Source organism: Onychostoma macrolepis, chromosome 01 (assembly GCF_012432095.1).
Source record: "Onychostoma macrolepis isolate SWU-2019 chromosome 01, ASM1243209v1, whole genome shotgun sequence".
NCBI lineage: Eukaryota > Metazoa > Chordata > Actinopteri > Cypriniformes > Cyprinidae > Onychostoma > Onychostoma macrolepis.
Genome location: NC_081155.1, coordinates 39610177 through 39634828, shown reverse-complemented (window position 1 = coordinate 39634828; position 24652 = coordinate 39610177). Strand labels below are relative to the sequence as shown.

At 34.9% G+C, this 24652-nt stretch overlaps 1 protein-coding gene across 1 annotated transcript in view; it reads left to right on the top strand.

The window, feature by feature from the left end:
• myo15ab (myosin XVAb) overlaps nucleotides 1-24467 on the top strand; it is a 44539-nt gene extending 20072 nt beyond the window's left edge. Inside the window, 42 exon segments of the mRNA XM_058781976.1 lie at nucleotides 171-252; nucleotides 740-870; nucleotides 997-1092; nucleotides 1180-1415; nucleotides 1843-2021; nucleotides 3454-3526; nucleotides 3749-3943; nucleotides 4030-4145; nucleotides 5345-5433; nucleotides 5943-6054; nucleotides 6744-6815; nucleotides 6908-6972; nucleotides 7723-7827; nucleotides 7830-8069; nucleotides 8940-9024; nucleotides 9147-9312; nucleotides 9410-9503; nucleotides 9847-9952; nucleotides 10663-10778; nucleotides 10888-10947; nucleotides 11559-11634; nucleotides 11755-11870; nucleotides 11945-12063; nucleotides 12144-12285; nucleotides 12395-12506; nucleotides 13369-13443; nucleotides 13830-14071; nucleotides 14718-14836; nucleotides 14936-15008; nucleotides 15581-15653; nucleotides 15745-15818; nucleotides 15931-16013; nucleotides 16103-16233; nucleotides 16340-16434; nucleotides 16966-17043; nucleotides 17139-17235; nucleotides 20045-20205; nucleotides 20962-21095; nucleotides 22347-22480; nucleotides 22587-22720; nucleotides 23455-23595; nucleotides 23672-24467. Coding sequence (XP_058637959.1) covers nucleotides 171-252; nucleotides 740-870; nucleotides 997-1092; nucleotides 1180-1415; nucleotides 1843-2021; nucleotides 3454-3526; nucleotides 3749-3943; nucleotides 4030-4145; nucleotides 5345-5433; nucleotides 5943-6054; nucleotides 6744-6815; nucleotides 6908-6972; nucleotides 7723-7827; nucleotides 7830-8069; nucleotides 8940-9024; nucleotides 9147-9312; nucleotides 9410-9503; nucleotides 9847-9952; nucleotides 10663-10778; nucleotides 10888-10947; nucleotides 11559-11634; nucleotides 11755-11870; nucleotides 11945-12063; nucleotides 12144-12285; nucleotides 12395-12506; nucleotides 13369-13443; nucleotides 13830-14071; nucleotides 14718-14836; nucleotides 14936-15008; nucleotides 15581-15653; nucleotides 15745-15818; nucleotides 15931-16013; nucleotides 16103-16233; nucleotides 16340-16434; nucleotides 16966-17043; nucleotides 17139-17235; nucleotides 20045-20205; nucleotides 20962-21095; nucleotides 22347-22480; nucleotides 22587-22720; nucleotides 23455-23595; nucleotides 23672-23773 — 4929 coding nt within the window. The 3' untranslated portion in view covers nucleotides 23774-24467.
• The last annotated feature ends 185 nt before the right edge of the window (nucleotides 24468-24652 follow it).

Below are 24652 nucleotides of genomic sequence, written 5' to 3'. Positions count from 1 at the left end.
AGTTATGTTTATTTTATCACCCTGGTGTCTCTTTGCAGTATTAACAAGTTCATATTTTAAAATCTTAAACTTTTAAGCTGACAGAACTCAAATTTCAGACTTTGAATACCCAGCCACTTAAACATTTTCCACTTTTCCTAACGAGTTTTTGTAATGTGTTTCCTCTGTAGGAGCGAATAAGCAGGGAGGTGGTAAATGTGACTCAGCTGGTTATTCCTGCAGAGTTGGGAGGATTGTTACAGGCCACAGCAGGTTATTCACAATTTCCCAGTGTGTGAAAAGCTCTTTTCCGTATTACTTATGGTATTTGCTAAGTCAAGCAAAAATTACCATTATTATTACTCAAGCTTTGTTAAAAACCTTCAAACTTTGCCACATAGTATAATTTTTGCCCAGCACATTTAATAAAAAAATAACCAACAAAATCTCAATTCAAATGAAAACACAAAATATAAAAATTCTAATCCAAACTAATAATAATAAAAACTATTATAGTATCTCATTAATAATAAAATAGCACTACCTACCAATGCAGTACCAACCATTTTACATTCCTCCTATTATAGTCAATAAAGCTATCAAGTTTGTGATGTTACAGTTTTGTCACAACATGTCACATTCCTCATTGTTTATGGGGGAATCACGTTTGAAAATCACATTTGATACACCAACATCATGCAAAAATAATAAATAATGAATAATATTAAACCTATGTTTTCCCATTTTTTTATCTTGTTAGCTGGTAGGGAGCGTCATTCAGACTGCTTGGCTCTGGTTCAGGCTCCAAGAATACAAACAGACCCCCAGCTTACTCTTCCACTGGACATCAACAACTATTTGATGACCAAATATATACGCACACATTTCAGGGTCAGTGTCCTTCCTGCTAACACACACACACACACACACAGACACAAACACACACACATGCATAATACTCCCAATTCACTCACATTAATGACATAATGCAGTAAATTTTGTCTAATTTGTGTGTAGGAATTGCAGTTTGGGATGCTAACAGCTCCGCTGGAGAACTCACTGACCCGACTAGAAGATGATCTGAAACAGGATGCTTTTGATGTGTTTATACTGGTAACATTACATTAACCCTAAACCCAGTCTCATTTTCAGCACGTCTCTGCAGTTTTGTTGTTGAATTTTCATATCTGTATTTGATAGATTTTGCGTTTCATGGGAGATCCAAACCTGAATGGAGCTCAAGAGAACCTGTTTGGAAATTACATCATTCAGAGAGGCCTTGCCACTCCACCAGTCAGAGATGAGATCCTAGCACAGATAGCCAATCAGGTGTGGCAGAATGAAAACACCAGAAATGCAGAGAGAGGATGGTTGTTGATGGCCGCCTGTTTGAGTTCCTTTGCCCCGTCTGAGAAGATGGAGAAATATCTGCTAAAGTGAGAGAATACGCATACAAACACATACACTACTGTTCAAATGTTTGGGGTTGGCAACATGTTTTACAAGTTTTCGAAGGAAGTCTGTTATTCTTACCATGACTGCATTTATTTGATCAAAAAAAAAACAAATGTAATTTATTCTTGTGATTGCAATACTGAATTTCTCCAGTTTTCCGTGTCACACAATCATTCAGAAATCATTCTAATATGCTGATTTGGTGCTCAAAAACCAAATCAGAATATTTTATTATTAAATTAATAATATATAAATATATATATATTATGTTACTGACCTCAATCCATTTCACACAATTTCAGTTATGAATGAAATGAGTACTAACAATGCAGTAGTGTAAGTCTTGTTCCAATGCGAGCTTTAGTGACAAATCAGTTAGTGAACTGTCTCTCCCTCTGCCTCTATTAGATTTGTGTCAGACTATGCTCTGAATGGCTTTAAGGCATTGTGCCAACACAAACTCATCCAAGCCATGCAGAAATCCTACCTAGTCCCCGAAGCGTCTCGAACATACCCTCTATCCCTGCTAGAGTGGACTGCCACCCGCAAGAAAGCACACATGGTGCTCCAGGTGCACTGTTTTGATGGTAAGATCCTGATAATTTGCTCTTACATGTATGACAAAAAGAAGAGAATAAATGTGTGCCATGGCTATTGAACAAAACAGCATGGTTAAAGAAATTGTTCTTAACCCAAAAATGAAAATCTTTCCCCTCAATTTCCTTTCCCTCTCTTCTGTCTGTGTCAAATAATGCATGTTATTATCAGGTCAGGATGCAAATCAGGGATGGTGTCATCTGTCCATTCTTTCTTCTCATCTCTTTAATCTCTTCTTCTGTCATTCGCTATGTCTTTCTTTCAGCCTCTCCTCTTTCATCTAATCTCGCTCGCACTCTCTGTCTCTGCTTTATTTCACTCCTCTTCTCATCCAGTTACACTGTCTCTCTGTCCTCGCTTGTTTGGGCTGGAGCAGATTAGTCGATATATGATAGTGTGTGTGTGTGTGTGTGTGTGTGTGTGTGTGTGTGGAATGTGTGTGTGTGTGTGTGCGCGCGCTGGTACAGATAAGATGGTCAGTCTGCATTATCTTGACTACTGTTTCCACCCATCAACTCTCTTACAATTACATAACCATTATTAGCTAAAGCTATTAATGACCCCTTAATGGAGATTTTCCCTGTGTGTTGATCATGAAGTGTTAAATAAAAAATGAGAAATATTTCAGGGATAGTTCACCCAAAAATGAACATTCTCTCATCATTTACTTACTCTCATGCCATTATGCAAGTGCATGGACTGAGGCTCCATAAAGCATATATATACACACATATATATATATATATATATATATATATACAGTATATAAATAGAAGTATATTCATAAGAAGCAAATAAGAAGCATTTACTGTAGATTTGCTACTATATGCTTCCCATGCTTCTTATTTGCTTCTTATGAATGTGCTTCTGTTTACATTTTACAAACTGGTCAGTGAAAATTGAATATTTACAAAATATTTGCTTCAACAAATATTTGTCAGCTTTCCTTTTAGGAAGGCAACACATCAGTTACTCATTGTAGCTCTAGTGACATTAGCTTTTCCACTGGGATCTTATAGATTGCAGTTATGATTTTTGACGTGCCAACATTTCGAAACTCACTTACTTACATTATATGGACTCACAGAGATGGATTGGTTTTCTAGAAATGTTTGTTTTTGTTCATCCAAAGAAAGAAAGTAGTATACATCTGGGATGGTAAGAGTGTATCCCAATTTGTCTTTTATCTGTATGTTATGGCAAATGTGGATCCTCAAGTCTGTTTAAGTTGATAAATGGTATGCTGTTACTTTTCTAAGCAATCAGATTTGTGCTTTTTACCTGGAAGACCATAAAAAGCAAAAAGCAAAAAGCATAGATTTAGACCTAAGGATGAACCCGAGCTGTATCTAGAGACAACAATATCAGAGAGACTTGTGTTTATTTGATTCGAGCCAATATTATTTGATTATTTCTTTGTAGGTGTGTCTTTCCTGTGTCCTGTCCATTCCTGGACAAATGGAGAGGGACTTGCTGGAGACATACTACAACACCGGTGATTTTTTTCCTGCTGAATTTTCAGAGATTTACTTGAAAACACAGCATCTTAGGGCTGGAATACATCACAAAACTTTTGCATAGATTCACAGTCTGGATAAGTCAACGCTAGTTGCTGAAAGTCACAGGCAGTCTCAGATTTGAATTGACAGATTTCACAGAAAACTGTGTAGTTTATAAACATAATAGACTTATAATCATGGTATTGGTTGTCCTGCAGGGGCGTGTCCACTGAGAGCCGATGGGGTTGGTCGGTTCTGATGAAGGAGCCGGCGCAGTGGGTGGAGTTAGAGGGTCACGATTACGTTCTGGATCTGGTGTGTGACCTGGAGCTGCTGCCAGACTTCCCCAAACAGAAAACATACTTCATCATCTCTACTGAAGACCCCAGCAAAGCACGACCTAACGCGAGCATGTACGCAGAATATTTAGTCATTCTCAGGCATGTTTCCATTGTAGTGCTTTCTTGTCATAACATTTAATACATATGTTTATATGCAGAAGTCTCTTTGGCAGTGGATTTGAAGAGGATGAGGATGGACCGCTCTCATATGTCAACAGAACGAGCGCCATTGCAACCAACAGTCTACCAATTTCTGAAGGCCACTACAATCTGGGTAGCCTTTTCAGCCTTTTGAAAGAAGAGCAACATGCATCAGTCCCTAAGTGGAAGATGCCGTTGACCCTTCCCAATCTGATTGGCCGGCGATTGTTATTGCACTGGTAGGCTTATTGGCCCGCCAGTGAATAACCGAGCATAACCTCAAGAAACACTAAACTACAGCGCTTGCTTTAATCAGTAGTAGCAGATCTACAGCCCTGCATGTAAAGTAGAATCAGATACACACAGAATGGCTAGATTACATACAACTAAACTAACCCCGATAGTGTTCTTGTAACCTCTCTGTGTGCGTGTCCTGAGGAGAGGTGACATTATACAGGTTTAATGGGGTCTTGCAGAGGTGAATGAACAGGTCATTGATCATTATTAACTTTTTGGGGGGCAGTAGTTTGTTCTACTTGTGTACCTGTCTTCACTTGGTTTGATGAGATTTTTGAGTCCTTTCTTTTTTTGATTACCATTTTTCTCTGACCCTTAGAGTTTGTTGGTCCAATAGAATGTTGAAAAGAACGGTATTTATTTGAAATAGAAATGTTTTGTAATATTATGAATGTCTTTACTGTGACTTTTGATCAGTTTAAAGTGTCTGCTGATACTTTTAAACAGTAGTATATCGTATGGGATTTATTTGCTTCTTATGTAAATTTATTATGTTTAAAGCATATTTAAATAATTTTACTGGAATACAGTAGAAAGATGCTGCTTTTTACATTATTAAATGTGACCCTGGACCACAAAACCAGTCTCACGTCGCTGGGGTATATTTGTAGAAATAGCCAAAAATACATTGTATGGGTCAAAATTATAGATTTTTCTTTTATGCCAAAAATCATTAGGACATTAAGTAAAGATCATGTTCCATGAAGATATTTTGTAAATTTCTTACTGTAAATATATCAAAACTTAATTTTTGATTAGTAATATGCATTGCTAAGAACTTAATTTGGACAACTTTAAAGGCGATTTTATCAGTATTTTGATTTGTTTGCGCAATCAGATTCCAAATTTTCAACAAATAGTTGTATCTCGGCCAAATATATCAGATGATGTATAAATCTCAATTTTGAAAAATTGACCCTTATGACTGGTTTTGTGGTCCAAGGTCACAAATATGAATTCCTGTTCACATTCCCATTTGGTCCTTCATTTTTTTCACTTTCTCTCTCTATTCTGTCTTTTTTCTGTCTTTGTCAGACTCAGAACCACCCTATGATGGCACTCAGAGAGGGATGGACCGGTATTTGGACAGCCTTTTTGACCCAGTTCTGTCTGATGGAACTGGGGTACGGTGTCACCTGATTACCTCACACACACAAATGTGAATAAGAGAGAGTGAGAGTATGGAAGATTGCTTTACAGTCTTGCTGTAATTCACAGAGTCTCATTTATGTGAATGTTGATTGTGAGTTTGTGTGTGTATTTGGCTGGGCTTCCTATGATCGTTTTACACACAGCACTAGGAAATAAGTAAGCAAATGAGGCTGTAATTTTTTAATGAGGCTTATCCCACACAGAGAGAGAGACAGAGACCCAAAGTCATGCTGTAAACGGCACATAAAAGTTATATTAATTAGATTTCACTAATATCTGTTACAGGAATAGATTATAAACAGTTTAATAAAAGCATGAACTGACTCACTCCTCTGTATGGTTGGAGCCACTAATGCTACCTTGCATTATACTATGCATTATTATGTTATTAAAGTTTTTTTGTTGTTGTTTTTTTTTTTTTTTGCTTTTGTACATTTAAGCATGTTGTCAGAAACTAACTGGATTTTTCTTTTTCATGTAGGACCTTGATGCATCCGTTTTGTCTGGTAGGATGAAGGGTGGTGGAGGTGTAGGTGGCGATGAAGCACAGGCTCCTGCTAGGGTCAATATCTCACCCGCTCTTCAGCCTGGAGGTTCATACACTCATTTAATGCTCTCTGCTGAAAAGTCCAGCTTAAACAAGCAGGGATTTCTTTGCTGGTCCACCAAAATATTTGTTTAAAACTGTTTTGGATGTTTGATCTGTGAATATTTCTCTCCTGATTCAGGCAAGGCGACTTTTTCACTAGAAAAAGCAATATTATGGATAGAGGACACTTATTTTAGCTAGAAGCAACAGTTTAAACTTAAAACCATCTTAATGATGGAAACACAGCTTTTCATTTCACAAAACGTTAATTGATGGACTGAAGTTGTGTGGATTACTCACTGTGATGTTTTTAATCAGCTGTTTGGACTCTCATTCTGATGGCACCTATTCACTGCAATGTTGTAATGTAATGATTTCTCCAAATCTGTTGCAATGAAGAAACAAACAAATTTTCATTTTTGGGTGAATTATTCCATGTTTTTCTGTAAAGCTATTTTGAGACTGTGTATTGTGAAAAGCATTATACAAATAAATTTGACTTGACTAATGAATCTGGTCAAGCAGCTATTAAACTTAAGAAGCCTGGAAGGCACACCAGCACACCAGCATCCTAACCTGATGACAAGCTATGCTGATATTTTGAGCTGGACTTGAATTATGAATGCCCACAGACATATTAATGGTTTGATGGCTGTGTATGTGTAATATTTTTCTGCTCTCTGTATTCTGTAGCAGTGAGAGTTCTGCCACCCATACCAGGTGCTTCAGTAATGCCCAGTATGCCAGCGGTGCCCCCAGGGCCAGGTATTTCTAATTAAAATGCTTCAGCTTTACAGGGATTGAAATGAAGTGATGGACAAGTATTCATTATTATGTCTTTTAATTCTGCCTGTCAGACCCCCAGCAAACTGTTCTGGCCCAACAGCAACAAACCATCATCAACCAGCAAGCAGTCATTATGGTAATAAAGTCTTTATTTAATGGCTTTATAACCAAACAGCTTTTTTTTATTCAGTTTAGTTTAGGGTTATTACTGTTAACTAAATATTAAACCATAAAACATTTTTAAAATAAACATTAATTTAAATAGATTAAAATATTAAAAAAAAAAAAAAAAAAAAAAAAATCATTTTAATTTCAGCTAGTTGACCAAAACTAAATTAACTAAGACTACTAAAAAAAAAATAAAAAACAATATAGACATATTTAAGAATATATATATATATATATATATATATACTGTGTGTGTGTGTATATATATATATATATATATATATATATATATATATATACGTATATATTGTAAAACTAACAAAAACACACCACATAGTTACTTAAAATTCGAATAAAGTTGAAGTGAAAACAGAAAATATATCAACAAAAGCTATAATAGCACATCAGTGATACTAACTGGTTTAGTTTTTTATTTTATATTTTCATTTTTATTTTCTTTCTTTTTATTTATTATTAATTTCACTTGCTTAATGTTTGCTTACATATTTGGTGACATTTTAATATGTCAAATAAATGTTTTTTTGTAAAATTATATGCTTTGACAATCAGACTGCAATTAATACAATGGCTGACATAATAAAACTTGACAAAATATTTACAAAATAAAAAACACAATTTCACCAAGAGACAAAAGCTAAGACTACAACAAAAGCACTTTGCGTCACCCTGCGTCTGTCGACTCTCTTGACATCCTCAGGCTCAGCAGATGACCATGCAGGCGATGGCTATGGTGACCAGTCCAGTGTCCAGTCCACCAATGTCTCCCCTCACCAGCCCCCCAACCAGCCCTCCACCCACTCCCTACAGCACTCTGCCGCCCAGCCCGTACCCGCCGTCCCTCCCAGCCCCTACGCAAACCTCCCCCCCAGCCCTTATGCCCAACTTCCCCTGTCCATGTACACGAGCCCCCCGGTGACCCCCCACCCCACCATCCCCTCCACCTCGATCAACACCACCCCCAGCACCTTAGACAAGCAACAGGAGCTCCAGGAGAAGAAGAGCAGCCCCCCAACACCACAGCCACGGAGCACCACCACCACAAAGGTGCCCAAGTATTAGAAATAATCTAATAGTTTATACTGTAAATTTAGTTTATACTTGACATTGTATACTAGCAATGTTGTTGACTCTTTTCACAAATTGCTTATTATGTTCCTTATTGATTTTTCACATAACGTATTAATTGATAAATGGAATAGAATTTAATATATATATATATATATATATATATATATATATTATCTGTATAAGCATTAAATTGTGACAAAAGGGGTGCAAATAAATCAAGTTTTCCACAAAAATATTAAGCAGCAAAACTGTTTTCAACATTAATAATAAAAAGAAAAGATAATAATAAGAAATTAGCAAATTAGAATGATTTCTGAAGGATCATGACACTGAAGACTGGTGTAATGATGCTGAAAATTCAGCTTTGCCATCACAAGGATAAATTACATTTTAAAATATATTAAAATTGAAAGCAGCTATTTTAAATTGCAAAAATATTTCACAATTTTACTCTTTTTACTGCATTTTAGATCAAATAAATGAAGCATTGGTGAACATAAGAGAACTTTTAAAAAACATTGTGCAGACAAACTTTTAAACAGTAGTGTATAAACTTACAATTGTGTAAAATCAGTTTGTGCAATTAAATGCTGTTTGTTGTGTTGTATATTAGAAGGTTGATGAATTTGTTTGCTTTTATTGATTCTTATAATTATTAGTCATTTTCATATTAGTCTGCAACTAAAGTGCTTCTAATTGCATTTTGATTGCCTATAGTTAATTTTTTATTCACTTATATTAATCCAGTCTGTGCATCTGTTTAACTGCTGAGTATGTTTTAATATAAAAACAGCTTTGTTGTTTGCTTTGATGATGATTTATTACCTTTCACTAACTTCATTTCAGGCTGTTTCATCTAATGGGACATTAGGGAAGAAACAAGCCCCCGCTGCACCAATTAAACTTGACAGCAGGCCTGCCAAAAGACATGGTGTGTCATTATATTCAATCATATCTCTGTGTATTCAAAACTAATTATGGCCAACAATTGAAACATATGCATTTTACATAACTTTTGCATATTCCAACCCTTTTTTTTTCTTTCTCTCTCAGCACCTGTTGCCATCACGAGTCCCATGCGTTCTGCTCCAGCTCCTGCCACAGAGGTGGTGAAATATTCGGTCTCTAACTCTGAGCACATCATTCCCAGCCACAACATTAAAGATATCATTAAGCAATATCAAACACCGTCCCCAGAACCTGTGCAGCAGATACAGAGGTGTGTTACCTGTGTATACTATTTGTGCCTATGTTTCATTCATCAGATGATTTTATTTACATTCTTATTAACTCCAATGGCATGTGTTTGATGACAGGCGAGAAGGTAAAGGTTTTGTGAAGAAGATGAACCCACATGATGAGGCAATGCAGATCCTAAAAACACAGAGGGACAATCCACCTCCTCCACAGGTATGTCTATCTCTATCACTTCTGTACTAACAAATTAAACCATTTTTGAGCGATTAAACATTGCTAGTTACCAATAATTAATCCTTTGTGATCGGACATAAAGTTATACTCCACAAGGGGGCGCTTGGTCCAAACTCTCCGTAGAGCCGCATTTAAATCTCATCATGTTTTTGTCATGTTTAAAAATGTATTTAAATGTATTAATTACAAGGACTTAATGTCAACATTAAATTAAAATGGGCCTTTATACACATTCCTGGTCGTATTGTGCACAAAATGTTCGTCTTTGCAAACTTTTATTAAATATTTTATCTCGCTATGTGTGTAATAACCGTTTGTGTAGAGAAAGGCTCCCACTCCAGCTGCTGTGTCCAGAGATGGAGGCCTCAAACCAACTAAAAGCAGTAAGAAGAAAGCACCAGAGGCACCTCTAACTTTACCTCCACCAGGTAATCAACTCACAGACACATAACTTACAAAAACACCATGGTAGTATGATGTATTTTTTGAAGACTACCATGGTATTCTGTGAAGTACCTTGTAAATACTGTTGTAACTATGGTAATGATACAGTGCCATGGTATATATCAGAGTATCATAGTATAACCATTTGATACCATCACTGTAACACTGTGACATTACTTTTTGTAAGAGATAAACTACTGTTCAGAAGTTTGGGATCAATAAGAAATTAATACTTTTATTCAGCAAGGATATTTCATATAAATGTTTCTTTTTAACTTTCTATTAATCAAAGAAAATGTCACGGTTAAAAAAAGAAAATGTCACGGTTTCCACATAAATATTAAGCAGCACAGCTGTTTTCAGCGTTGAGAATAATAATAACTGTTTCTTGAGCATCAAATCAGCATATTAGAATGATTTCTGAAGGATCATGTGACACTTGAGGACTTGAGTAATGATGCTGAAAATTTTGTTTTGCATCACAGGAATAAATTACATTTTACAATATATTCAAAATAGTAAACAGTTATTAAATTAGTTCACAATTTTACTGTTTTTACTGTATTTTTGATCAAATAAATGTAGACTTGGTGAGCATAAGAGATGCTCAAATACAATAAAAATTATCCAAACATTTGGACAGAAACATACATATATAATGCATTTGTCCTCAACCATCTTTCTCACACACCAGTGTCCAGAGATCTTCCAGTGGAATCTGAGAGCATCCAAACACAGCTGCACAGGAGCAGCACAGAGGAGCATTACACCTACACAAACGTTCCCTGGAAGATATACCTCAGGAAGGAGGTGCGTGTTTAATCCATCATTTGTTTATGAGTGTGTGCTTCATCATTTTGTGGATCATCATGAACACAGCACAGTTTAAGAACTAACGCTGCTGTACAAATTGCTGTAGGTCTTCTATCCTAAAGACACTTGGAACCATCCTCTAGTGCTGGACCTCATATTCAAACAGGTGAGAGATACTCCACAAAGTACTAAATAAACTCCAGTACTGAGTAAAACTAAAATAGAATTTGTAGAAATACAATATTGAAATATTTTTTGTTATACTGTATATAAAAAATAATTTTAGAATATACAATACTGTTCAAAATTGTGGTATTGGTAAGATTTTTTTTACTGTTTTTGAAAGAAGTCTCTTATGCTCAGGGTACAATTATATTATCAAAAGTACTGTAAAAAAAAAAAAACAGTAATGTTGTGAAATATTATTACAACTTATAATATTAATATTATTCACATTTTTATATTTAAACATGTTTTAAAATGAAATTTATTCATGTGATGCAAAGCTGAATTTCCAGCATCGTTACTTCAGTGTCACATGATCCTTCAGAAATCATTATAATAAGATGATTTGCTGCTCAAGAAACATTTCTTATCAATGTTGAAAATAGTTGTGGTGTTCTTTTTTCAGGATTTTTTTGATAAATAGAATGTTCAAAAGAACAGCATTTATTTGAAATAGAAATATTATAAATTTCTTCATTATCACTTTTGATTAATTGTTATGGATCCTTGCGAAATAAGTATTATTTCTTGTATTTAAATTGTGTTTTTCAGATTGTTAATGACACTTTCACAGAAGCCTGTGTTCGCATTACTAAAGAGGAGAGGCAGAAGATGAAATCCTTGTTTGGTGAGGAAGGAATTCATTTACAATGAAATTTGTTCAATGTGAAATTATTTTCCAAGACAGCTTGTTCAGTTTACCATTTATGATGATGATGACTATACTGATCATGTGTTTGTTTCATAGCACAATATGGCATCGAGCCGAACACAGATGTTCAGGATGAAAGTGTGAAGAAAGCTGTGATTACAGCTGCCAGGGAGTCATGGGAGATTTATTTTTCTCGCTTGTTTCCTGCCTCTGTGAGTTCTGTTTCCTGGCAGACTGTTAGTGTGAATGCAGTGGGCCGATATGTCACCAGTTTGTGTGTTTGCAGGGCAGTGTGGGTACTGGAGTGCAGGTGTTGGCAGTGTCTCACTCTGGTATCAAACTTCTCAAGACAGTAAAAAGCAGCACTGCAGCTCCAGACTACTTCCGAGTGCTCCGACCGTACAGGTGCGTCATCCTTCCAGCCATTTAACCATCTGTCAGCAGTACACCTTCTAAAGCATCTAAACTCTCCTGCTCTCCCACAGCTACACAGACATCCTGTTTGTGACCATCCCCTCTCAAAACATGCTGGAGTTTAATCTTATGAATGAGAAATTGATCCTGTTCTCGGCCAAAGCACCGCAGATCAAACATATGATTGATCTCTTCATCTCTCATCTTAAGAAGGTACAGAACGGGCTTTGATTTCTCTTCTCATCATTTCTTATGGTGCCTTTACACTGTCAAAGGCTCTGATTCTAAACATGCAATGTCATACTTCTGACTTCTTCCTCAGGATTCTGAGTATGTTGTAGCAGAGAGAAACTTCATCACAGAGGACAGAGCTCTTCTCAGCTTCCATAAAGCAGATATCATTCGTCTTCAGGCCATGGATGGGTTAGAGGAAGGTGAGAAGAAGTGCACTCGCATACACACATTCAAATCTGTAGATCTTTCCCACAATCAGTGATGCCATGCATGAAAGTTTGTAGTGCGGGAAATATTGACACCCAAATACAAGACATTGTGGAGTCCAACTAGTCCTAGAGTTTAAGAGCGCTAAAGTTAAAAAGTTTGGGGTCAGTATGTTTTTACAGTAATTAATATTTTTAATTAGCAAGGATACATTAAATTGATTAAAAGTAACAGTAAAGACATTTACAGTGTTACAAAAGATTTATTTTTCAAATAATAAACTTTCTATTCTTCGAATCCTATAAAAATGTATCACGGTTTCCACAAACATATTAAGTAGCTCAACTGTTTTCAACATTAATAATAATTAATTTTTTTTTAAAGTTTTTAAACAGCAAATCAGCATATTAGTGTGATTTCTGAAGGATTGTGTGACTCTGAAGACTGGAGTAATGATGTTGAAAATTCAGCTTTTTCATTACAGGAATAAGTTATATTTAAAAAAATTTAAAATAGAAAAGTTATTTAAAATTGCAACTTTTTGATCAAATCAATTCAGCTTCGGTGAGCATAAGAGATCTGAGACCCCAAACTTTTCTGTATACATTGATTTTGTTTCATTTTAAGTCAGTAAACGAAATGACTCTGCAGGAAAATCTCTAGAATGGAGCTCATAATATTTGCATTCATCAGATGAGCTGCAGTTAACCTTGGGAAGACTTGTCCTTGATACTCCAGGAGATCTGTGAGGGGGGCCGTACAGTGCATGATCACAGCGATGCATAATCCGCTGTGTGTGCATTTTAGAGGAGAACTGTGACATTTTCATAGTGTGCATGTGTGTTTGTGTTTCAGGTCAGAGTTACGGCTGCGTGGTGAAGAGAAAGGTTATTTACCTCGAGGAGCTGAAGAGAGGCACACCAGATTTTGGTTCGACATTTAACATACAACATTTTTGTTTATAGGACACTTTAAATTGTGGAACTACACTTGAAATTAGAGATATTTTGTAATATAATGAAATTAGATATTTATTAAATCCATGCATTTATTTTTTAATGTTGATAAAAAGCGAAATACAGAAATAATAAGCTGCTGTACACTTTTCAATCAGAAATTGCTAGTAAATTTCACAAAATATTACAAAGAAACAATAAGAAACATTTAACTGTGTAATAAGTCTGACATTTTTTATTCGAAAGACTAATTAGATGGTATTTTCTTTTCAAATGTACTCCAATAATCTGTTTTAATTACAAAAAAAAAAAAATGACAGTGTAAGCAGGACAAATCATTAGATATGAATGTTTTTCTAGGCTGGAGGTACGGGGCAGTGCAAGGTCGGAGTGGAGCGTTCCCCATGGATTGCGTGGTTCCTGTAGCTGCTCCTGATTTCCTGAGTCTCCCAGCAGAGAGGAGAGACGAGCCGAGAGACAGACAGGGCCGAGTGGCAGCATCAGGAGCTATCGCTCTCGCTGTGGCCTCCACTGCGGCTGCACATGAGCTGGACCCATCACTAGAGGTATATATATACACAGTGTCACAAGGGCGTAGGTTTGCTTTTGACATTGGTGGGGACATAAGGCCAACAAACCCATCAATGCACCTTTGTTAATTCCTGAAGTGAACTTTTATATTACTGTTTTAGACTGCTTTCTTGAATTGGGTGCAATCCTGTGAGTTGTTCTAAATGCTGCGCTGTGCTTCTCGTCCGCTGTGCGACTACATTCCTCCCATGTATTAAATGCGTGTCCTTGAAAGTGCGCAGTTTTCTAACGTATTTACTTTAACTTCTTAGGTATATGTCAATGATATGACCTTTCATATGCTTCTGAAATGACAAAAACATATACATATATTTAATTGTTTGATCAAAATTATTGCTAGGGACAGTTTGGTAGTCGCTGGATATTGGTAGGGACACGTCCCTTGTGTCCCTCCCTAATTCTACACCCCTGCAGTGTCATTCCATATACTCTCTGTATCTCTATGACAAGGTGTTTGATGGCTGATATAATCTCAATATATTATGTCATGTTATATAATGATTGCAAATGTGGTGACAATAAAAGTGCTGAAATTAAACCTTTATTAATCTTTGAAAATAAAAATTGTGAATTTTCTGTTTTTTAAGACTGTTATTGGTCTGAAAGTATATTACTAATATTAGATACTTGTTAATGCATCTGTTTTGTGATTGTTAGTCTGACGGATTCAGGGATTTTGGTGACTCTGAAGCTGAGGGGAATGTTCTTTTGGACAGCCAGTACAACATGGTGGAGTTTGCCAGAAAACATTTCAGAAAGTCAGATGGAAGCAAGAGGTAAAATTTATGTTAACCACTATTATATTCGTCCTTTTTTTTTTTTTCGAAATCTGACACAGGACTAAATCTAAATGTTGCAATTTTTTATGTGACTAGTGATTCGTTTAGAGATAAGTCCAAAAAAGGTAAAGGAAATAAAGACCCTGCGGAGATGGTGAAATTCAGCAAGGTACTGTGCCCACTATGCATACATAAACATATTAATACATGTAAATACATATGCACTTACACATCTGTTCAAAGCTTTGGGGTCTTTTTTTCAAGAAATTAGTAATTATATTTAGCAGAAAAGTGACAATAAGAGACATTTACAGTGATTTCTATTTCAAATAAATACTGTTCTTTTGAATTTTCTATTCATTAAGAAAGCTTGAAAAAAATGTAGCAGGTTTTTCACAAAAAATATTAAACAGCAAAAACTATTTTCAACATCGATAATACTAAGAAATGTTTCTTGAGCACCAAATCAGCATGTTTTCTGAAGGATCACTGAAGACTAGTGCTGATGCTGAAAATTCAGTTTTTCATTACAGGAATAAATTACATTTTGAAATATAGTAAAATATTTAAATTGTGGTAGTATTTCAAAACATTTCTGTTTTTACTGTATTTTTGATTAAATAAATGCAGCCTTAGTGAGCATAAGTGCATAACATTTGAATGAAGTATACATATACATATGCATAGAAAATAATACACATAAACATCCATATAAAACTTTTGATCTCTTGTTTTCTCCAGAACCCTATCCTAGAGTCCCTTATAGACTTCACTGACCCCAACATGAACCGGGTTGCTTCTGAAATTTTCCTAGGTGAGATGAGAGATATATCACAGCCACTCTATCTGCTTTATTTATTTATTTTTTTATGCATCATATCTCTTTGTTTTTGTTTTGAGTGTAGCCATAATGAAGTTCATGGGAGATCATCCTCTCAGGGGCCAATCAGAGCAGTTTGTGGTTTGCACCTTCCTTAAGGTAAAGCACAGCCTCTCATCCATGTGACCAGCTGTACTGTTGTGTTTATTTATTCATTTATTTATTTTACTTTTCGCTTTAATTTGACTAAAATACATCATTGTTTTTGTAGTTAACGGGGGAATATGGACTGATGAAGGATGAGGCGTATTGTCAAGTCCTCAAACAGATCACAGCCAGTACCAGCTCTAAACCGTGAGATACACACTTCTTTATTATTATTTTTTACTTGTTTGATAGGACTCTGTGTTAAGCTGCGAGTGTTTGATTGTGTTGTATTGCAGTGACAGCTGTCAAAAGGGCTGGCGGTTACTCTACATTCTGACAGCATTTTACCGCTGCTCTGAAGTGCTCAAACCATTCTTACTCAAGTTCCTACGAGACGTCTGCAGAAGTCCAGAAGTGCTTTTTCATGGTAATTATACATCACATGTACACATTTAACATATGTTAATCTCCAAATTAAAACACTATTTTTATGAGGCACAATGGTTTAATATTATTTAATGTGTAATCTACAGGAATTGCTAAAGCTTGTGAGCAGAACCTGAGAAGGACCTTTCAGTTTGGTGGCAGGAGTGTTTACCCCAGTAGTATGGAGCTCAAAGCTATAATGGTCAATAAATACACATAAACACAAGACCGTACATACCTCCACACCCCTGTTACACACATTCACACAACAACTTACTTTTCACAAATTTGGGGTCCATATGATTTGATGCAATTTGAAGCAATGATTTGAACTTTCTATTGATCGAAGAATCCTAAAAAAAAAAAAAAATTGTATCATGGTATCCACAAAAACATTAAGGAGCAAAACTATTTTCAACATTGATAATAATAAGAAATATTTCTTGAGCTGTCAATCAGCATATTAGTATGATTTCTAAAGGATCGTGTGACTATAGTCTGGAGTCTAGATGCTTAAAATTCCTCTTTGCATCACAAGAATAAATTGTCAAATTTATTCAAATAGAAAAGTTCTTATAAATTGTAATAATATTTCACATTATACTCTTTTCACTGTATCTACCTTGGAGATTTCTTTCAAAAACATAAAAAAATCATACCAACCCCAGTCTTTCCTTCATTAGTGTATGTGATATAAATTACAGTTTACTTATGTTGATGTATGTGTTTTCAGGCTGGCCGAAGCTCAAAGCGACAGTTGTTTCTGTTTCCTGGAGGAATTGAGAGACATTTGAAGATCAAAACCTGCTCAGTATGTCTCTTTTCTTGTGTGGCAGTTTATATCTTTTATTGCATGTGATTTATATTTGTAAGTTGAGATAGAAGTTGAAGTTGCTTTGTGTGCAGGTTGCACTGGATGTCATAGAGGAGTTGTGTTATGAGATGGCGTTACAAAGGCTGGAGGCAATGGAGGAGTACACAGTTTTCATAGTGATCAACAGAGGTATAAACTATAAAGATAACAATAACGATAACTGCACTACCAGTCAGAAGTTTTTGAACAGTAAGATTTTTTTCTGTTTTTTAAAGAAGTCTCACCAAGCCTGCATTTATTTCATCCAAAGTACAGCAAAAACAGTAACATTTTGAAATATTTTTACTATTTAAAATAACTGTTTTCTATTTGAATATATTTTAAAATGTAATTTATTCCTGTGATTCAGAGCTGAATTTTTAGCATCATTACTCCAGTCACATGAGATCATTCTAATATTCTGATTTGTTGCACAAAAAAACAGCTGAGTAGAATTGTTTCAGATTTCTTTGATGAATAGAAGAGAAGAACAGCATTGGTCTAAAATATAAATCTTTTGTAACATTAGAAATGTCTTTATCATCACTTTTGATCAACTTAAAGCATCCTTGCTACATAAAAGTATTAATTTCTATCATTTCTTCCCCCCCCCCAAAAAAATAAAAATAAAATTATACTGACGCCAAGCTTTTGATTGGTATAGTCAGAGGTGGGTAGTAACGAGTTACATTTACTTCGTTACATTTACTTGAGTACATTTTTTGGGTAACTAATACTTTTAGAGTATATTTAAAAATGGGTACTTTTACTCTTACTCAAGTACATTTTTAGTGAAAAAACGGTACTTTTACTTCGTTACTGTGGGCGACGCTCCTCTCGTTACTTTATCTTAATGCATACAAGTTAAAAATCCTTCAGTTTATTCCAAGCGCGCCATCTACTTTTTTTTCTGGGCAATGAGCGTTGCCCGTTCGCGAATGATTCATTCTTTTGAGTCAATTCTATTCGAAGGCTTGATCAAACCAGTTGGCAGACCAATGAATCGGTTCGCGAATCAGTTTGAATGATTCGTTCAGTTCCTGCCGCGCGCTGAGTCGTCTGAGGCAGTTCTCACTCAGAGTTGTAACATCAAGAGCGTTGAAGACGTGGCTCTGGATCAACAGTCAGTTGAAAGCAAATCTGCAAAGGCTATGGTTTACTAGCTATGAAGATCTTTATTAGATGAACGCGTGTGCTGTCGGTTCCACAGGTATAGATTCGATTACAGTTCACGATACCACTATGACATTACAGTTTGTTGTACATGTACCTTACACATTAAATACAATGTATATTTGATTCATTAAATAAGCTGTGACGGAGTATGAAATAAACACCCGCCAAACCCGCGTTAGTTCCAGGAGGAATGCCTTGCCTAGACACAATTAATATGGAAATTTTCACAATATTTACGCTTGCAGAAATAAAGGCTACATTTGTTTACATTTTGCGGAACAGACGGAAGAAGATCCGTCAATGTGCATTTGTTTCGTTATGTTCAGATGTTCTGTAGCGGTCATGTGAGGAGATTTTACTCTTCTCCGTGTCAGAGGTTATATACATTTATAATACATAATTAAACTTTTAATTTAATTTAACTCAGTGATGCAAATCAGAATTTGTATCAGCTGTTACTCCAGTTTTCGGTGTAATATGATCCTTCAGAAATCATTCAAATATATTGTTTTATTACCAGTGTTGTTGAAAAAAAACAAAAACAAAAAAACAGCATATGCTGGTTAGGTATGTTTTGAAGCTGGGATGCTGGTTTGTGCTGGTCATGTGCTGGTCTTGAGCTGGTTGGACCAGCTTAAATCAGTTCAAACCAGCATCCCATGCTTCAAAACATACCTAACCAGCATATGCTGTTTTTTTCAACAGGAAACAGTTTTGCTGCTTAATATTTTTTGGAACCTGTTTGTTCAGGATTCTTTTATGAATAGAAAGCTAAAAAAGAACAGCATTGATAATAAATCAGGCTGATAAAAATTCTGATTTGCATCACTGAAATAAATTACATTAAAAAAAAATTAAAGGTATTTTGAACGGCAGTGTGTGTGTGTGCGTGTGTATAAAAATGTATCTAAATATCTATATATCTAAATAAAAATAGATTATATTCAGTATATGATCCAAAGTAACTAGTAACTAACTACTTGAGTAGTTTTTTTATCCGATACTTTTTTACTCTTACTCAAGTAACTATTCAGACTATTACTTTTACTTTTACTTGAGTAAATATTTCTTCAAGTACTTTTACTTTTACTTGAGTACAGTTTTTGGGTACTCTACCCACCTCTGGGTATAGTGTATAATGTTACAAAAGCTTTTGACTGGTAGTGTATACTGTGTTAGCATCAACACCAACACATAATAATGTTCTGTTCATTATAAGCATGCACTGCAGTTTTGTCGTCTGCCACTTTAATGCTCACACTCTTTAAAGCAGCATGGGTTCTGATTGGCTGTCAATGTTTTTATTATTCCTCATTGTTATAGTTGTGTGAATGGGTATTAAGGCTATGTTTGGAATGGAATACTAGCGAACTGTACACTAAATAATGCAAAAAATGGGGGTGGGGAATCTATTATGCAGTATGCACAGCATACAAAAAAAGTTTCAATTTTTATTATTTCATGACCTTATATTGCATGTTTAATTCGGCTATTGTTAACTTTTATTAGACCAAATAATAAGTCAACAAGGCCACATTAAAAAGTTACAGCTGCTTTTACATCTGGTTCATTAGTCACACTAGAAATGAAAGATCAACTCGAGAGCATTGCATATATATATGTTTATTCTAGCAAATGTAGGATAAGTAGATCATAAATTTTGTACTTTTCACAATATAAATCAATAAAAATAATAAAATAAAATGCTTCGAGAACAACAGTATGCCATTCCGAACATACCCTACCAGATTTATTCACTCATATTTTTGGTGATGTAATCCAGGTCAGAATGTGCGGCCCCTCAATAAGAGAGAGTACATATTAGACATCGCAACAGAGGCGGAGCAAATTGATCCCAACTACAGCTTCTGGTTCAGACGAGTCATCTGGGCCCATCCGCTCAAGTTCGACAACGAGCTCTGTGTCACCATGCACTATAACCAGGCAAGACATGTCTGTCCTATCACATGCCATTACTCACATGTGTCCTAACCAGATACAATGCACTAAAACATCAAACCAGAAATCCCATCTTCTCCATGTACATACTGACAGAATAAAAACTTCCTGGAATTGCATCTTGTCAGGACACAATGTTAAGAAAATACATTACATATACATTACCATTCATTAACATTTGGTGTCAGTATGATTTTTTAGGTGAGAAATTCCTTCTGTTATTTACCAAGGATGCATTGCATTGACAGTGAAGACATTTATGATGTTACAAAAGATTTTTATTTCAATTAAATCCTGAAAAAATAAACTGTTTTCAGCATTGATAATAATAAGAAATCTTTCTTGAGCAGCAAATCAGCATATTAGTATGATTTCTGAAGGATCATGTGACACTGAAGACTGGAGAAATGATGCTGAAAATTCAGCTTTGCATCAAATGAATAAATTAAATTTTAAAATATATTCAAATAGAGAACAGTTCTTTTAAATTGTATTAATATTTCACAATTTTACTGTATTTTTAATCAAATAAATGCAGCCTTGGTGAGTTTAATGTTTTAAAAACATTTAGAAAATCTTACTGACACCAAATTTTTGAATAAAATAATTTACTGGAGCACATTTTTGTGTGACAGTAATATATACATAACACATACACAATCCATAGCACAATTATATCTTAATTATAATGTATCTAAACCTATATTGTTGCTTCATAATTATGTGTTTGTATTTGCACAGGTTCTGCCAGACTACCTGAAGGGTCTGTTGAATGTCGTACCTCAGGGAAAGATCAGTGAACAGCAGTTTAACCAGTTTGCCAAACTTGCTGCTCTTCAACACAGAGCCAAAGACAGTCTTTACACGCCTACTATGTATGTTTCAATTTTAGACATCCTTCATTCTTTATGTACTTTTACATATTCATATAATTTGACCTAATTTACACCCTATAAGTAATATTTGGAAATCAGAATGAGAATCTGCAAAAACTGTAGAAAAATGTATTACAGGATAATCAGCATCAATAACTGAAGAAATTTTCAGTATCAACTCAAACATTTCTCAAATTCAAGTTATCTGAGATATGTAATCGGCATTTTATTGTATGTCAGCAATTGATCTAATTTACAGTAAAAACAGTAAAATTCTGAAATATTATTGCAATTTAAAAAAAAAATGTTTTCTAATTGAATATATTGTAAAATGTAATTTATTTCTGTGATGCAAAGCTGAATTTTCAGCATCGTTACTCCAGTCTTCAGTGTCACGTGATCCTTCAGAAATCATTCTAATATGTGACCCTGGACCACAAAACCAGTCTTAAGTGTAAATTTTTCGAAAATTGAGATTTTGCGTGTTTGCACCTGAAAGCTGAATAAATAAGCTTTCCATTGATGTATGGTTTGTTAGGATCAGATAATATATGGCCGAGATACAACTATTTGAAAATCTGGAATCTGAGGGTGCAAAAAAATCTAAATATTGATCAAAAATGACGTTTTTATATATTTACAGTAGTAAATTTACAAAATATCTTCATGGAATATGATCTTTACTTAATATACTAATGATTTTTGGCATAAAAGGAAAATCTATAATTTTGACCCATACAATGTATTTTTGGCTATTGCTACAAATATACCCCAGCGACTTAAGACTGGTCTTGTGGTCCAGGATCACATATGCTGATTTGCTGCTCAAGAAACTCTTCTTCTTATTATTATCAATTTTAAAAACAGTTGTGCTGCTTAATGTTTTTGTGGAAACTGTGATATATATTTTTCATGATTCTTTGATGAATAAAAAGGTAATAATAAAAAGATTTTAAACACAGCCGTTATACCTATAAATTCCTTTACTGTCACTTTTTATCAATTTAATACATCTTAGCTGAAAAAAAAGTAATAACTTCTTTCAAACAAAAATCTTAACTGCCCCCAAACTTTTGAACAGTAGTTTATTTTCTGAAGAATTTTTAAGTAACATCTGATACAAAGTTGAAATCCTGCCCTATGAAAAGGACAACTCTAGGCACTATTTTCCTTTGGGATGTTTCTAGTTAAAAAAACTTTTCACATCTATTCAATGTCAGCATATTGACTCAAAAAATGTTCTTTCTGTAGTCATGAGTTGACAGAATACATCCCAGTTGAGATCTTTGGCAGACAGGGGCCTCAGCAGTGGATGCAACTGGTTGCCCAACATGTACATGCCGTCCAAAGCCTGAACCCTCACCAGGCCAGATCCCAGTTCCTGGGTATTTTATTCTCAAACACCCTCATTCAGATTTTAACATTTTGTAATCAAGTATTACCATGATTAAAAGCAAGGTTTGTTGAATTGTGTTTGTGTGTGTACTTCAGGTTTGGTGTGTGCATTTCCCATGTTTGGATCGTCCTTCTTTTACATCCAAAGCAGCAGCAACAGCACCATCTCTGCACCGTGCATCCTCTCTGTCAATCAGAACGGACTGCACTTCCTGCACAAAGACACTCATGTGCGTATCGCAAACACACATACTTCTAACAGTAATGCAGGGTTTCTATAGGTCTTAAAAAGTGTCATGCCCCTCCACAAAATAAGACCTTAAAAGGTCTTAAATTGGAGCAGAAAGGCATTAAATGTTGCATACATTGCAAAAAATGAATATCTTCCTTTTTTGTCTTGTTTTCCAATACAAGTATCTAAGCATTCTTAAATCAAGATACATTTACTTGGGATGCAAAATGAAGACTTGAAGTCTTGTTTTTGAGACACTGAACAAAATTAAGTGAGTTTATGCTTAAAACAAGAACTGAATTAAAACCCATTGGCAGATATATGTCCTTTTTTTTAAATTATATATATATATATATATATATATATATATTGTTTTTGTTTTGGGGTACAGAGGAAGAACTGTAAAAGTTAATTGCATATTCTAGTTAAGCTGAGTTTTGTGTGTGTGTGTGTGTGTGTGTGTGTGTGTGTAAAATGAATTGAAAAGTAATAGAGATTGGTTAGTTAAAAGTTGTATTTTCCAGCTTTGAAGTGCTGCTAATACTGACAATACAACTCCTCAGACATTTACACATAGAGAACATATTGACGTATTGTATCCCCTTTGATTTATACCTTAAATTATCTTCAATGGGTCTTAAAACAATCTTTAAAAGTCTTAAATTTACCTTCATAAAACCTGCAGAAACCCTGTAATGTTTTCAGTTTTCCAAATTGATTTTCTGATGGCAGGAGGTGCAGGTGAAGTTCCAGCTGAAGCTGATTCAGTCTGCTCACACACAGCGGCCCAGCGCTGGATCCAGTTACCCTTATGTAGACATCCTGATAGGGGACTTAACCAACCACAGAGTCACACAGTTACAGCTGGAACAGGTAACACACATTCAACACCATGAGAACTGTGTAAATGTATGAATGAGTGATTCATGAGCATATATGTTGTTTGTAGGGTCTGGAGCTGTGTCGGGTTATCGCCATGCACATTGAGAATATGCTCTCTGTCCGAGAGAAGAGGCTGACGCTGCCACCCAGTGAAATCACCATGCTGTAACAAAACCATATACAGATACACAGTCTGTATGCGAACAAATACTATGCTTTCTGTATGTTTATTCTCTATAATCAGGTTATTTTCCATTTACTGATTCTCTCGTCGTGACTAAACCAAACCTCTCAATGCAACGTTTGCACTAATCATGTGTATTTGTTCACAATGAATAAAAAAGCATTATTTTTGTATTAAATGCATAATATTTATACAGATGGATTATTATTATTATGCAAAATTGTCCTTTGGTACTGTAGATGTGAAAGTATTGAAATGTTTTTATATTAAACGTTTACCACAAGCACATATAAGTTTGAATGAAGAGAGATGTTACTCAGGAGAACAGCATGAATGTAATTTTTTTCTCAATCACATTCTCTCACACAGACAGACAATGAAATGGTGGTTTTCAAAGTAATGTAATGACATTTTTTCACAGTCAAACTTTGTATATTTAGTTATTAGGTAACATATGAGACCAAGGTCATTATATTTGTATTATTTTTTTCTACAATTTTCTTAATAAATGTATTGATTGAAACCAAAGTTAATAAATTTGCCTACTGTGATTGTCTATAACTTTCACAGTATTTTGGAGAAACTGGAATATGAATATCACCTCTGAGATCTAAGATCTAATTAATGAATATGATTAAAATACAGAAAATTGTTAACTGCATAAGCCGCTTGTTTTTCAATTTTGTTGTTTTCATTCTAAAAAATGAGATTACTAAGAAACCCCTTCGGATCTGAGGCATGGCACATCATGATCTCTCAAATTTTGCACATCAATTATTGTTACACAACCTTTTTGATGACAAAAATCAGAGTAGTTAATCAAATTAAAACAAAAGTGAACATGACATTTACCATGCCTAAAAA